General features: G+C 43.7%; 1 protein-coding gene across 1 annotated transcript in view; it reads right to left on the bottom strand.

The window, feature by feature from the left end:
* The window catches only part of CIDEB (cell death inducing DFFA like effector b), a 67,471-nt gene that overhangs the window by 40,348 nt on the left and 11,204 nt on the right, over positions 1–15,919 (bottom strand). Inside the window, exon 3 of the mRNA XM_086954633.1 lies at positions 811–960. Within this exon, the coding sequence (XP_086810759.1) occupies positions 811–960 (150 nt within the window). The remainder of the gene's footprint in view (positions 1–810; positions 961–15,919) is intronic.

Genomic DNA, 15,919 nt, shown 5'->3' with positions numbered 1-15,919 from the left:
AGTACCTGGGTCATGCAGGTGCCGCATCATTATCCAGAACTGCTGCCCTTGTAATAAGGAATACCTGTTGTCCTAGTACCAGGTTAACTATTATTTACAGCAGACATGACTCAAAGCAACACAAGCAGCAGTGCCAATTAACTTTACAGCATAGAATATAGATTTGCACTGAAAAGTTGACACAAGCGCATCGCAAAATGGATTTGCTTTGCAGGGCTAATGAGTCAGAAGAAGCTCAAATATCCAAAGGTTTGATGCAGACAGTTCCGCTAAAATGGCATGAGGTGGTTTTGCGTCCAAATGCCCAATGAAAGCAGGCGCAACCAAGGGGTTAGCAAAATATTATGCGGTAGTCTTACATTTAAGTTAAGTCCTCCAGTTGAAATTTGTACATGCAGTGTAGCACAAAGACAAATGTCATGCAAAGCAGTACTTGGTCGTCTGTGCACCATAGCACAACATTTAGCATCACACTAAAAATCTTTTTGCTAAAATAGCTTTTTTTTAGCATAAGCGTGGCTGATGATGCTGTAGCACGTGAGCAAAAATAAATATGACACATATCAACGTTTTACAATCAGGCAACGCTATTCTGCTGATTTTCAATCATCTGATCCTTTTACTTTCCATTCTAGTATATCCAGTTTCTCCCATTAAAACTGCAAAGGGAGCAACCGGTTGGCTGATCCTTTCGTGGTTAAAATAAGACAATTAATGGCTGACCCAATATTTCATTGAGGATACTTGAATGAACAGGAGAAGATCACTGTATTACAATAAAGAGGTATGAGAGAACTGCTGGAGCCACACCTTGACTGCAGTCCACTTTTGGCCTTTTTCCAAGAGCATGAAGGATGTATTGTCATCTACCATCTCGAAGAATTCCTCGCTGTCTACAAGAGTCCCATCTTCGTCCAGCACCAGGGCAACGAGCCCCGAAATCATGAGAGCATCCATTGCCTAAAAGATAAAGAGAAGTCAGATTAGGGGATCTATGGTGATCTATTTCCTATGACAAGATAGGGGGCAAAACAATGTTTGATCTTTTTATGTATCATTTTATGATAAAGTAACATCACATCAAAGAGCCAGTCATACAAAGCATTTCCACTGTTTCCCCTTCATGTGTCCTTTGTTTCTTGTTCCTTTCAGATGGGTTGTGTGTTATATTGGATAGTTCTTGTATCCCCATATTTAGTGTCCCCTGCCATCTACACTTGTGTCAAGATACCCCATGTATGTTACTCATGTCAGCCTATTTGCCCAAATCCTCCTTTACCCCTAGTCCACCCTCACTGCTCTCATAGGCAGTTCCTTTGCAAAGTCCACTCCAGCATTAATTTTCTCCTTCCATCTACAGTGGGGGTTCTGGTGGAGAACCACTGGATTGCTATTCTTCGTTCTGCCAATAGTGCCAGTGCGGTGAATCTACATTGGGTTTTTCACATTTTGGGCCTGAGTATTGTTGGCAGTAGGCAGTGTCTCCAATACTGCTTCCAATAGCACCAATAGCTCACTAGTATCCTGCAACCCCAGGGCATATATGAAAAGATCACCCTCAGTTCGCCACAATGTGGGCAGGCAAATTACTTTTCTAGATAAATTCTGAATAGCCTCTGTGGGGTCAGGAAAGTCTGGTGCAAATAGAGGCAAGGTGTCAATAAACCTAGCATTATTTGTCACCTCTGGCAAGTAGGCACACGCTTGCCCACTCATCGCCTGTCAGAAGCTCCTCCAAACACTCCTCCCAGTGCTGCCTGACTCTCAGGGAAGGCCGTTCCTGGTCAATCTTTAGTGCCCTGTAGAAACTGTAGACCAGCCTGCACTCTTCACCTACTCCATCACTAACCCTAGAGTCAAGCAGGCCACCTGAGTGGCAGGAAAGTCTGTCCATATTTTTTGGATCCTTTTTGTGAGGTTTGAAAACTGAGGGTATTAGCCCACCCCAACCCGACTGTCTCCCATGCCTCAATGTGAAGAATGTTTCTCCTAGGTACCCATTCCCCAAGGTCTAACACCAACTCCCCCACCCATTTGGCCATGCTGATTCACCTGAAAGGCTATAGCCACCAAATTAGTAATGATCTAGAGAACAGGGCAATTCAAGATTCTCTTAATGGCTGCCTCCCATCCTGAGGCTACCGGGCCCACAACAAATGGGTGTTTCTTAGACAAATGATTCCACCTCATCAGGCACACCTTCATCCCGTTCCAGTTACCCCCTGAGAAGTCTCTCTTCCAACTGTCCCCCTTTGTGTACCACAATGCATTGTGCTGTAGCTGTGCTGACACCTAATAAAGCTCTAGGTCTGGCCAACCCAGGCCTGCTTCTTCGTTATCCCTCTTCAGCAAGCCAGGTCAGACCCTCCTTCTTTCAACCTGCCCAGACTGGTGAGAGTAAGAGACTGGCTGGTTCCTTCCAGGTTGATCTGGTAATCGAACAAAAAGTCTTTTGTAAAGTATACAAGCAACACAGCAGCATTACTATTTTTGCTAATGTTACTCTGCCCATGATGGAAATAAGCAGAGTATTCCAGAACCGAACTGAGTCCTTCAATCCCTGTGAGACTCTCCCCATATTATATGTGAATTGTTTCTCAGGCATAGAAGCCACTTTGTCTCCAAGGTTTCTAAAATGCTCTGCCTTCCTCTTTAGCCCCGTCTCTGGAAGTTCCGCCAGATCCTGCCCACCAGTCCTTCCAGAGGGAATAAAACTGTGTTTTCACTATTGATAAGCAGGCCAGAGACACCACAGAAATCACCATGCTCCCTCAGTTACAGTGAGATTGAATATAGTGTTTCAATATAGTGTGTCATCAGCGTACATGGACACTGCACGCTCCCTATCTTGCACACTAATTTCGCATTCATGCATTATGCTCCTTAGTTCCATCGCAAAGGGCCAGTCTATTGACCAGAAGATTTTTGCATCTGTATTATTAGGTCGAGCATTCGAGATCTCTTGTATATACTTTAGTATATATTTATAAGTGTATGTACTTTGCGGGCTCAGGAGATCAGCCCTAGGACTTGTCTGCTTCGGCTAGGGTCTTTTTTTCTGTTCAACTGCCTCTATTTAACGGTCTTGATAGAAAACGAACAGCAGAGGTCAGTAAAATACCAGAATCACTTTAGAATTCTCTAGATTCCAGTCCATAAAAATTGTCTTCCAGGAGCACCCGTAGACAATAATATATTTTTCAAATCTTGTATTTTTAGTTATATGACCACCGAATGCCTTGATTTTATATTAAAAATGGAGCTTTGGACTATACAATTTCCCACTGAAAGGTAATATTTTTCTCCATGTGTTCCCATCCCTGGTGTGTCACGCAGTTTGGTGCTTACTTTCCTTCAAATGTTAAAGAATAGTAGATGTTTCAGCACCCAGGCTAATGTGCTGCATATCTAAATACATATAAGGTCCCAAAGGTGAGACCAATTGCATTGGAAATGCTTGTTTATCAATAGTGGTCAGTATTGTCGTTCTGTAATTCTCAAACCTGACTCCATTTTAGTCTTGCCCTCACGTAGGCCTGTGAAGTAGGCCCAACGAACAAGTGGCCTGGCCTTCTGAGTTCGTGCATATATTAACTTGGGTTTTTCTGACTCTGATTGAACTGCAGAGAGAGTGACCCTTTTCACCTGAAACTGACCTTTTGCAAAACCAGTTTCACTAGCTGATCGTTGTCTGAGTTTTTCAGTCACTGTTCAGGACCTTGTTAACCTTTAGTTTCCTTGCACATATCTTATCCTAAACAATATCTAAATTGTTTCTTTCCTTACGACTTTCTTTTCTAAACATGGGTTTTTGCCATGCGTCGTGACTGCCATCTGGTGTTGCCTTTTACGTAGGCCTCAGAAGTTAGTCTGCGAGCAAAGCAGTCTGACCTTTTGTGGATCATGTATACATTAACTAAGGTTTTCTTCGTGCGCTGGAGTTAATTTCAGAAGCTGGCCTTTCACCTGGAATTGACCCTGCCAAGCCAATTTCCCTGCAAGATCGTTATCCACTTTCCCAATCACCATTCAAGACATTTGTTAACTTTTAAGTTTTTTTACGTTTCTGTTATCTTGCACATTATCTGAAACTACTTTTCTTTACTGTTTCTTCATTTCATGGGTTACGCTTTCAATTAAGGGTTTGTCCGGGCCTTCCAGATTATTATTTAGATATGCCTAAATATTAACTTGTGGGTTGGGACACTGTAAAATGAGCTTTACTGTATGATGCGCTTGATGTCATGTATTTTCTATTGGTTGAATTTTGGTGCAGGGGCGTGCATTTTAAATGTACCTTTTTGTGTATAAATAGGGATGACTCGCCTTAGTAAAATTAAGCAGTTTCTTGAGTTGTACACCGTGTTGTATTGCTGGGATTTCTGCTACTAGCTGCAGCTAATAAATTTGATCTCTGACGCCACCTAGAAGTATTCTGTGTCTCTGTATACCGAGGCAAGGGAACCCAGAGGACTTTGGGCTTGTCCCTGGCGCCGCTGGGTATTTGATAACCCAGTTCATCAGTTGGCGCGGCCAACGTGGGGCGACTTCAGTGGTACCGGTCCAAGCCCGAAGATTGCGAGGAGCCACGTGAGGAAATTCTGGAGGAGGGCCACCACTTCATCGACCCCTGCATGTCGACGTGGACCAAAGGTCTTTTCTGCGGGGCAACCCGCTTTCCAACTGCTACGAAGGACTGCTGCCCTGACTGTCGCCTTGTCTTGGATCCTCCGATTGATGTTTGTAAAGCGAGACGATAGACGGTCTTCTGGTGGCGTGACAGATATTTGGTTAAGTATAAGTGGGTCGCTCCCACGACTTTGTTTGGTTCCTTGGTTTTGATTTGGTTGCTGCAGTACCCAAAGCCGAAGGGCTTGTATATTTACGAGTGTATCATTTTTTGATTCCCTTCGAAGTTTGAAACCAGACTAGTGAGCAAGATGCCTGGTCTTGGTAAATTTGGTAATTGGTTTGTTTGTGGTAGTAACAGGGATTCCCGATTGGAGGATTCATGTCCGATACCTCCGGTTGGAACTCCGACTTATGAGCTCTATTCTAAACACGGAGTGGGCCCTATTACTTATAATGAAGTATGGGTTCGCTACACGAAAAAGGATGGTGTTTTGCAATGGCCCCCACATGGTAGTTTTGAAACAGAGATTTTAGACAATCTAGAAGTTAGGCTATTTAGGAAGAAAGCCCGGCCGGCAATGTTTGACTCTTTCTACCTTTGGCGTAAGGAAGCCAAACAGCGAGAAATTAAGCAAGCAAAGAGAGATAGGAAAGATAAGAATATGTCAGTACTACAAGCTGCTAGACAGTTTAAGGAAGATGAAGGAGAGCGTGCGAGTGAAGTCTTAGATAGACAGCGTTGCATGGCCATAGATAAATGTTATCCGGCCTTGCCATCTTCTCCTCCGAAAGTGATGGAAGACCTTGAAAAAGATCCTTTGATCTCTCATTTACTGAGATTGCCACCTCCCTATGTGCAGGGTGCTACTGCGCCTCCATTACCCCCGGTTGTTCCACCCTTTGTTGTTCAACCTCCTGCTGTTGTTCAGCCACCCGCTGCTCCACAGATGGTTTTGCCTCCTCCTGCGCAACCCATTCTAGGGTTGCCAGCCTTGCTACCAGCTTTGCCTCAAACTCCTTTGCCTTCTGCTTCTGTATCTTCGACTTCTACTGTTCTTGTCCCTACACCTTCTTTGCCTCAGAATACTTATTCTCCTGTTCTTATGGCTACTTCTTCCCCTTCTGCTAAAAAACGAATGACCGAGACTGTTGTTAATCTGTTGTCACCATTGTTTGGGTCACTGAATGTGACCCCTGTTTCGGAACGTAAACAGAGTCGTAGTCAGCTTCCTAGTTCTGAAGAACGGACAGTGTTGGATTTGTTGGCTCGTAGGTGGATTTTAAATGCTCCGAGGTATGATTTGCCAGCAGTTATGGATGTTTTCTTTCAGTGGGAACCGCCTAAGCAAAGGTATGTTTTTGATGTAATGTGTACTTTTCTGCGTCAGGAATGGGAAGATAATACTTGCTTTCAGATCTAGACTTTCGCCTCAGACATTCTATGAACCTGATTCCTCTGTTAGGAGGAAAGTGAAACAGTACCCTATGAGAGAAGTTCCTCCTGTATGGAAAGAAGCAGTTCAGGCTAATGTAAATTTGGGTATTCAGGCCGCTCCGGCTCATTTTCAGTGAGTATGGGTACATGTCCCTAGGAAGAGAGCAGAGGTCTTGGCTCTTAAGCAGACCTTACCTGACCCTCGTAAGAATCCTGCTGGTTATTGTCCCAGACAGTTGAAGCGTGTATTATGAATTTAGCTGACATCGATATGTTGATGGGTAATGTAGTTCCTCAACCTTTGTGGGCGAAGATTCGTCATGAGAATCATGCTGCTGAATTAGGTGATACCTGGGCGAATATTGTTGCTGCAGATGGTAGACAGGAGGGAGGGGCTAAACCTGAACCTCTAGTTTCAGAATTACCAGGTAGAATTATTAATCTGATGAAAACAATGATGCCCGCTTTACGAGTGAATTGGGATAAGTTAGCAGCATATAAGCAAAAGAAAGACAAGAGTGTGTCTGATTTCTTCACAAGGTTTGAAGAAACGTTTATTGATCATAGTGGTCAGGATATGAGTACGGAGGGTGGTTAAAGGTTGTTTGTGGATAAATTTGTCTTTAATTTGCTTCCCGAACTTTCTAATAAGTTAAAGGACTCTGAGAGTTCATGAGCTGTCTCTTCGTCGGCCCAGATATTGGCTACTGCACAATATTACGAAAATAGGGATAAAGATGAGAAAGATAAAGTGGAGAAGAAAACGAAAGAGTTAAAGACGAAAGTTCTTTTGCAGCAAGCTTATCCGCCTCGTCAGAATCAGCCTCAGTTTCAGCAACCTCCACAATTTCAGAGATTGTTACAGAAGCCTGAGCCTTATGTTCAGCGATTCTTTCCTGGCCCTAATCAGTGTGCTTATTGCAGAGAGGAAGGTCATTACAAGAATAGTTGCCCGGCTTTGTTACAGCGTGCAAATGATGTATCTGGTCAGAGAGGTTGTGGTAGTTTTCAGCAAGCTCCTAGGGGTAGGGGACGTGGTGTGATCCCTCAGAATGAGCGTTCCTCTTCCCTACCGAATTCTGCGAATTATTTTGACAGACAGAATGTTCCGAGTGGTCAGTCTGCCCAGTACTATGTTGAGGATTACTATGTCGATGTTGAGAGTTCTGGTTATAATGATAACTAGGACAGCCAAGGACAAAGTGAGGGAGTAGTGTCAGTTCCAGTAGATCAGAGTGGACCTTATGTTGAAGTGATTACATCAGGTGTGGCAGAACCTTTTCTTTTGGATACTGGTGCGATGAAGAGTTCTATTATGCACTCTAAACTTCCTGGCGCACCTTTGTCTGGCTTGACCAATGTTTCAGTAGGATTTTCAGGCGCCCCAGTTCGTAATCCGGTTTCTAGTCCTTTGTCCCTTTCCATTGGCCCTTGTGAATTGGAAGCTCCACTTATTCTAACGACTGGTTGTGGTGAGAATCTGTTGGGTTTGGACCTGCTGAAAAGATTGTAAGCGACATTACATTGTTCTCCTTGAGGAGTACAACTTACCCTCGGTAAGAAAGTGATTTCCCCAATGTATTTGTCTAAGGATTGTTTGCCACTGGAATTGCGTTCGCTTCCTGATACACTTTGTGCTACAGGTCCAAATGATGTTGGTCTTTTGCAGATTCCACCTTATGTTGTCACCCTTAAGTCAAATGCTAGGCTACCTCGTATTCCACAATACAAGATCTCGAGTGATGGTGAGAGAGCTCTTTTAGCGATTGTCTATGATCTGGTTGAGAAGGGTGTAGTTGAGGAAACGAGAGGTAATGTTTGTAACAGTCCTGTTTTGCCTGTCCTTAAACGTACTGATGCTTCTCAGCCACCTGTGTACCGGTTTGTGATCGACTTTCGAGAGGTAAACAAGATTGTCGTGCCACAGTTTCCTGTGGTACCTGATATTACTGCTTTGTTGACTTTGATTCCTGCTTCGGCAGCTTGGTTTTCTGTCATCGATTTGAAGAATACTTTCTTCAGTATTCCTATTACTGAGGAGAGCAGGGATATTTTTGGCTTCTCATTAGGAGGCCGAAGCTTCCGGTTTAAGAGAGCTCCCCAAGGTTATTGTGAAAGTCCCTCCATCTATAGTCAGGCGTTGAAAACTCAGCTTGACGGTTTTGTGTTACCTGTTGGTGCTACTCTTATTCAGTACGTCGATGATTTGTTGATTACTGTTGATGATGAAAAGATTTGTAAAGAGGCTACTCTTTCTTTGTTGCGGTATTTGTCTGACCTTCATCATAAAGTGTCACCTTCAAAGTTGCAATATTGTCGCCAAGAAGTGGCCTACTTAGGTCATCTCTTGTCGAAGGAGGGAAGGAGATTGACCCCAGAACGAATTCAAGCAATCGCGCAAATGAATGTACCATCCACACAGAGAGAAGTGCGTGCCTTTTTAGGTATTACATCGTATTGTAGACAGTGGATCCCCAATTTTTCACTGTTGGCGAAACCTCTGTTAGCATTGACTCTGAAAGATACTCCGCATCCTCTTCCTTGGTCTGACGAATGTCAGAAAAGTTTTTCTGAACTACGCGATGCATTGTGTTCGGCTCCTTTGTTGGGTACTCCAGACTATAGTAAGCCTTTCACGTTGTACGTGCACGAGAGAGAAGGTTGTGCGTTGTCAGTGTTGACACAACCATTTGGGGACAAGCAGCGTTCATGTGCATATTTTCCAGCAACGTTAGACCCAGTTGCTAAGGCGTTGTCGAGTTGTCTGAGAGCTACAGCTGCAGCGGCTGTTTCTATCCGACAGTCTGCTGGTTTGGTATTGGATAATACGTTGATTGTGATGGTCCCACATGCAGTGGATACCTTATTAAACAAGACTAAGACACAGCACCTTACTAGTGCACGTCTGTCAGGTTACCAGTTGACATTGTTGGCTAGTCATGTGCACATTAAAAGATGTAATGTGTTGAATCCAGCTACGTTTTTACCGATCTCTACAGAGACGGATCCTCAGGAACAGCATGATTGTTTTCTTCGTACAGAGGAAGAAACGAAGGCGAGAGTTGACCTAAGGGATACTCCTCTTACGGATGTTGATGGTACCCTATGGGTAGATGGTTCGTGTTTTAAGCTTCCGAATGGTGAAACGACTGCAGTGTATGCTATTACAACTTTACATACAGTTGTTGAGACAGCACGCATACCACAAAATTCTGCACAAGCAGCAGAGTTGATTGCACTGACTAGAGCGTGTGTGTTGTCAGAAGGAAAGCGAGTGAATGTTTACACCGACAGCCAGTATGCGTTTGGTGTTACCCATAGTTTTGGGCGTTTGTGGAGAGAGCGTGGGTTCCTTACTTCGCACGAAACAAAAATACAGCATGGGCAGTTGGTGAATGAACTTTTGGAATCTCTCACTCTCCCAAAGCAGATTGCAATTATGAAGTGTAGTGCGCATAAGAAAGTTGTGGACGATGTTGGTTGAGGGAATGCATTTGCAGATGAAGTTGCGAAGGAAACGGCGAAAGACATGATGAGCCGTATGTATGTTGCAGGCCCAGCTAATTGGGTTATGGCTGGTGGAATGTGCGAAGACACAATAGAAAGTGTGAAAATGATTCAGGCTGAGAAAGAAGTGAGTGTTTGGAGAGAAACTACAGGTATGTTGGATTCAACAGGTTGTTGGGTTGAGTTGTCAGAACACCAGCGATGGCTGTTGCCAGATGCGTATGTGCTCCCAGTGGTTAAAATGGCTCATGGAATGGCTCACATAAGTTTGAAGGGAATATGCAAGTTGTTGGCTCCAGTTTGGCAGAATTCTGGAATTCCGAAATGTGCAGAGAACGTGGTGAAACATTGTATGATTTGTCTGAAGTATAATCCTGGTAAGGGAACTCCAACTCCAGCTGGTCATTGTGCTCCTCCGACGTATCCGTTTGAGGTGATACAGCTGGATTATATACATATGGAGAGATGCAATAATTTGAAGTATGTCTTTGTGGTTGTTTGTGCCTTTTCCAGGTAGATAGAGGCCTAACCCCTAAAGGATAATACTGCCTTGTCTACAGCCAAGGTTTTGCTGGGAGAGTACTTCCCTAGGTATGGTATGCCGAGAATTGTATGGTCGGACAATGGGAGTGAATTTGTAGGTCAAATCATGAAGAAAGTATATGCTGGTTTGGGATTAAATCAGAAGTTCCATGCAGCGAATCACCCCCAGTCTGCTGGACTTGAATGTTACAATGGTACCTTGAAGCTGAAATTAGCTAAGGTACAAGCGAGCACTGGTCTTACATGGCCGGATGCCTTGCCGTTGGCTCTTTTGTCAACAAGGACGACTGTGCATTCTCAAGTGGGACTTAGTCCGTATGAAATTGTGTTTGGTCCTCCTGCGAATGTTTGGGGTGTGCCTCATCCTAAAGAATACAGCAGTATTGAGTACCCTGTGTTGGTGGATTACTTACATGACTTGACTACTAAATTACGTGTTCTCCACCAACAGGTCTATGACAGTTTGCCGACAGCTACTACAGATCCAGGGCACACGATCCAACCTGGTGATTTTATCTTGACAAAGAATTTTCAGCGATCCAAGAATTTGGAACCGAGATGGACTGGTCCCTATTTGGTATTGCTGGTCACTAGAACTGCTGTTAGAGTAGCTGGTAAAAAGAACTGGGTGCATACCACCCATACGAAAAAAGTTCCTTTGCCTTTACCGTATGATCAGTGGGTGAGGGATGGTATAGCTGACACAGATTGCGAGAGAGTCCCCACATTTGTGCACTTTAGTGATGCTCATTTGACATGGACACGGTCAGAACGCGAGGATGATGATGTTCTGCAAGCTGCTGTGCCTCCTCATCTAAAGATTGACACCACCAATCCAGAACTTTTATTTAAGGATCCAACTGTACCTGATAAAGAATGCTACGATTTAAGGCCAAGAAAGCCTATTGCCATGGACAAATAAAACCGAATTATTTATATAGTGAATTACACCTTGTCAGATCAGGAGACTTTTTTTTGCTTTTTCCTTTTTCGAGTCCCCATCCGGACTCAGCTGCAGGGTCACGGTAGGAAGTTCTTAAGGGGTGAGCCGCGTATTGACACAAGGTCTGTGGTTCAGGGTCGTTAGTGCGATCTTGATGCACACTTAAGTGAAGAAGGAAAATTGCCGTGAGCAGCACGTTAGGGGATGGAGTTTCTTGAGTCTGATAACTGTGTTAGGAAAGTGGATTCTAAAGTCCGAATATGTATATTGATTCGTAGCAAATGTTTTTTAATAATGTGTTTTCTTATGCTTGTGAATATTACGTTAGCTTGTGTGGGTTGGATTTTCTATGTCACACAAATTACACTTACATCTACCTCCCAACCTACTCTTTCTTTTTCTACTGTTTCTCCACATGAGTTTCATACGTTACCTGAACATGAACAGACACGAAGATCAGAATTTGTTAACAATTCGTTTATACAGATGTTGCATCAGCATCAGCTAGTCATAAATACCACAAATTGTTGGGTGTGTGGTCTTATGCCACATACTACAGATAAGGGAATGCCCTATTTGGTTTTGCCTTTTTCGCCTAACGGGTCAGTTTGGGCACTCCAATCAATGTTTATCTATGCGAATGAAGCCTCTCCTGTACGTTCGTCAAAGACAATGCAAGTAATAATGCCTTGATACGGGGAATAGTTGATATGATTAGAGATATTGATGCGTATAACGCTATCCCTAGAGATGAGGTACGAGCATATGTCGGTTGAAATAAGACGGCATATAGTGTTAGCTTGACAGAGAAAGAAAGGCAGCGAAGGTCTTCTCCTATTTGGATTATACCCCACCGAGGTCATCTCTGTTTGCAGGGTAATGGTCAGAATCCGAGAGCTCAGCTTGGTAAGAGTGTGTGTGTGTTCACACATACGTTTATACGTCCCAGAAATCTCCTCCGTTCGTGCTAACTAAAGGCACGTATTTTGTTTGTCATGATAGAGCATACACAGGGTTGCCATCTGATTTTTCCGGCACATGTTATGTGGCATTTTTGCTTCCCCCTACATACACTGCTGTTTTCGACTACCATAAGACAAGATATGGTAGAGGTATTATCGATGCGAAAGATACTGTCGCACAAGAAGCTGGAGACTTCTTCAAGGGTTTCCTACCCTTTTGGGGTCCTATGGCTAATAGTAGGAATATTCGTTAGCTTACGAGAGTGGTTGAGGCCACTATAAACGAGACTGCAGGTGCCCTTAGCAATATTACAGCTGAGCTTCAAGCGGATTGCCTTATGACATTACAGAACCGTTTTGTTTTAGATATTATACTTGCAGATAGAGGTGGGGTATGCAAATTGATTAGATCTAGTTGCTGCATTTTCATACCAGATAATGCCCCGACAGTGTACCAAGCCATCTCTAGACTACATAAGATCTCTGAGTCTATTCATGTGGACGAAGGTAACTGGTCGTTGATGGGATGGTTATGGGAATCGCTGTCCAAATGAGGATGGAAGATTCTGATGTTCCTTGGTATGGCGTTAGCTATCCTTTTCTCGTGTTGTTTATGCATCCAGTATGATCCCGCCATTTGTAGTCTTTGTGCTACGATCTGTGTGAGAAGACCAGTCCTGAGAGAAGTGAAGGATAATAAGATGATGTTACAGCAACACCTTGATGACCTGATGAGAATAGATATAGACCTAGATTCAGATTAACATGAGTTTAGGTTATTGCCTACGTAATGGCAGAAGGAGGGTCTGTGGTTCTGTAATTCTCAAACCTGACTCCATTTTAGTCTTGCGCTCACGTAGGCCTGTGAAGTAGGCCCAACGAACAAGTGGCCTGGCCTTCTGAGTTCGTGCATATATTAACTTGGGTTTTTCTGACTCTGAATGAACTGCAGAGAGAGTGACCCTTTTTACCTGAAACTGACCTTTTGCAAAAACAGTTTCACTAGCTGATCGTTCAGGGTCTTGTTAACCTTTAGTTTCCTTGCAAATATCTTATCCTAAACAATATCTAAATTGTTTCTTTCCTTACGACTTTCTTTTCTAAACATGGGTTTTTGCCATGCGTCGTGACTGCCATCTGGTGTTGCCTTTTACCTAGGCCTCAGAAGTTAGTCTGCGAGCAAAGCAGTCTGACCTTTTGTGGGTCATGTATACATTAACTAAGGTTTTCTTCGTGCGCTGGAGTTAATTTCAGAAGCTGGCCTTTTCCCCTGGAATTGACCCTGCCAAGCCAATTTCCCTGCAAGATCGTTATCTGCTTTCCCAATCACCATTCAAGACAGTTGTTAACTTTTAAGTTTCTTTAGGTTTCTGTTATCTTGCACATTATCTGAAACTACTTTTCTTTACTGTTTCTTTATTTCCTGGGTTACGCTTTCAATTAAGGGTTTGTCCGGGCCTTCCAGATTATTTTTTAGATATGCCTAAATATTAACTTGTGGGTTGGGACACTGTAAAATGAGCTTTACTGAATGATGCTGTGTGATGTCATGTATTTTCTATTGGTAGAATTTTGGTGCAGGGGCGTGCATTTTAAATGTACCTTTTTGTGTATAAATAGGGATGTCTCGCCTTAGTAAAATTGAGCAGTTACTTGAGTTGTACATCGTGTTGTATTGCTGGGGTTCTGCTACTAGCTGCAGCTAATAAATTTGATCTCTGACGCCACCTAGAAGTATTCCATGTCTCTGTATACCAAGGCAAGGGAACCCAGAGGACTTTGGGCATGTCCGTGGCACCGCTGGGTATTTGATAACCCAGTTCTTCACGATTACGCCAGATTTGCGGGTCCTTATCAAGTTCTGCATCATAATTATTATGGCTTCTCTCAGAGTCTCTGGCAGGATACTAATCTGTCTGGCCTCTCTAAACAGACCCTCCGGGATTTCGCGGTTTGCCGCGAAATCGGCACTTTTGTAAAAATGCAGCGATTTTTACAAAATTGCCCACTAAGATATCTGTGTTTGTTGTAGGAAAAACTGCCAAATAAAATGCCGCAAAATTGCCGCTAAATTTCCATATAATTTCCATTTTTGTGCCGCTAAATTTGCTAATCCATGCCGCTATATCCTGGGGGATCTGTCTAAACACCTCTAGTAGGCTATCTAAGTGCTGCGCACCAAACATGTGATAAACCTCTTTAGGAGACCATCAGCCCTTAGCGCCCTTCCCCAAGGCAACACCAGATTGTTTTCAACTCATTCTTCTTTTTGGAATTCTAACTCCAGCTCAGCCCTTTGGTCTCCAGTGAGTTTTTAAAGCTGTACAGGCCCCAGAAAGGTATCCCTCTGCATTTCACAGAGTATCCTCTGTCTTTACATAACTTTATTAGATACTGGTAAAGGATTCTGTTAATGCCCCTCTGGGAGGCATTAACAGAATCCTTTGTCGGGACAGTATCACATACTCAGGCCTCTTCTCCTCCAGCAACCAGACCAGTAGTCTCCCAAACGTGTCTCCTTCTTTATGTAACTTTTGACAGTGTTCCCTGAGAGTAAATGTATCTAATGCACCCAGATGTGCCCTACTTTATCCCTAGTTTCCAACAATGATGCCTTATTCATTGGGTCTCTGGGCCCTGTCTCTGTAGCCACACTAGTCCCTCTTCCTACTGAGTCAAATCTTGATGTAGGTGCATTCCTATTCTGGCTAATTTACCTCTGGAATTCTCCCATAACAACTTCCTTTAATGCTCCCCACTTTGTAGCTCTGGTGGCAGTTGTTCCCCAGTTGATTTCATATAAGTGTCGCCATGTGGGGATTTAGATCTGTGCCCGCTCACCACTGTACTCTATCTTAATAGCGAGTGATCCAAAATAAATCTTCCCAGGTATTGTGCTCTCTGGATTTTTGCCAAGCCCAACGTGATCAGTAGGTAGTCTAGTCTGCTGCATATATTGTACTTTGTGCGTGGGTGAGTGGCAGGTTTTTGTATGGCGGCGAGCAGTCTTTTTATCACCAGTCACAATATAGTTAAAACTGGGGTGCTTGTCTTCCTATTCAGGGAGGGCCTGACTTGGCAGATTGGGCTGGACTGTTCCCAGGAGGGGCAGGGTCGAGGCTGGTTTGCATATGGCTGGGTCCAAACTGTGGAGGCATGGAGAGCAAAAACGATGGATTGGGATGCGGCCACTGCAGTCACCAGTGGCGGAGATGAATTCAAACATTCCATCCATCATTTCGTTTTTTTGATGCCCATACTGTAGGGATGTAAGTGTATGGTGTTCTAAATTCCAACACAAACCAGAAATATGTCCCACCCTTTACATTTACTGGTTTTGTCTTGTGGGTTTATCTAGCCGGGGTCACACCCACTTGTAACATCCATTCCTTTCATCATATTTGTATTCATTTCTGTCGTGGCAATACCAGTGAAAATTTCTCATGTGAGCTGCCTCATCACAATGTATGCAACATCTGTCTTCTTGAATAACCGTTACCTCCCTCCCTTCAGCAAGCACTCTGTATACTAATAGACTGACCATTCTAACTCCCTGTGGGCACACTATTTACCCACTCAGATTACCATATGCTTTTAGATAATCACCTCACGCCTATATTAAATTGGAACTCTATGCAGGGGGTTTGTGGCTCTCGGGCTTCTAGGTCCACGACAACTGCACTTCCCAGTAGACCACTCCTCAAGCAGTTCTGCTCTAATACCCCAACGGATCCTCATGTGGTCCAATGGCCTGTCAACTCCTGATCTCAGACTTGACCTCCCCTGACCCCGTGATGGCCACTCCACTGTTATTGACTGACCCTGTCTGTAATCCACCATGGGTGGATTCCTGTCATCCTACATCCAGGATATGCCCATAAAGCAAGAGTCCAGCAG

This window comes from Lissotriton vulgaris, chromosome 2_1 (assembly GCF_964263255.1).
Source record: "Lissotriton vulgaris chromosome 2_1, aLisVul1.2, whole genome shotgun sequence".
NCBI lineage: Eukaryota > Metazoa > Chordata > Amphibia > Caudata > Salamandridae > Lissotriton > Lissotriton vulgaris.
Note: the sequence above shows the minus strand (reverse complement) of the source record. Positions and strands in the feature narration are given on the sequence as shown.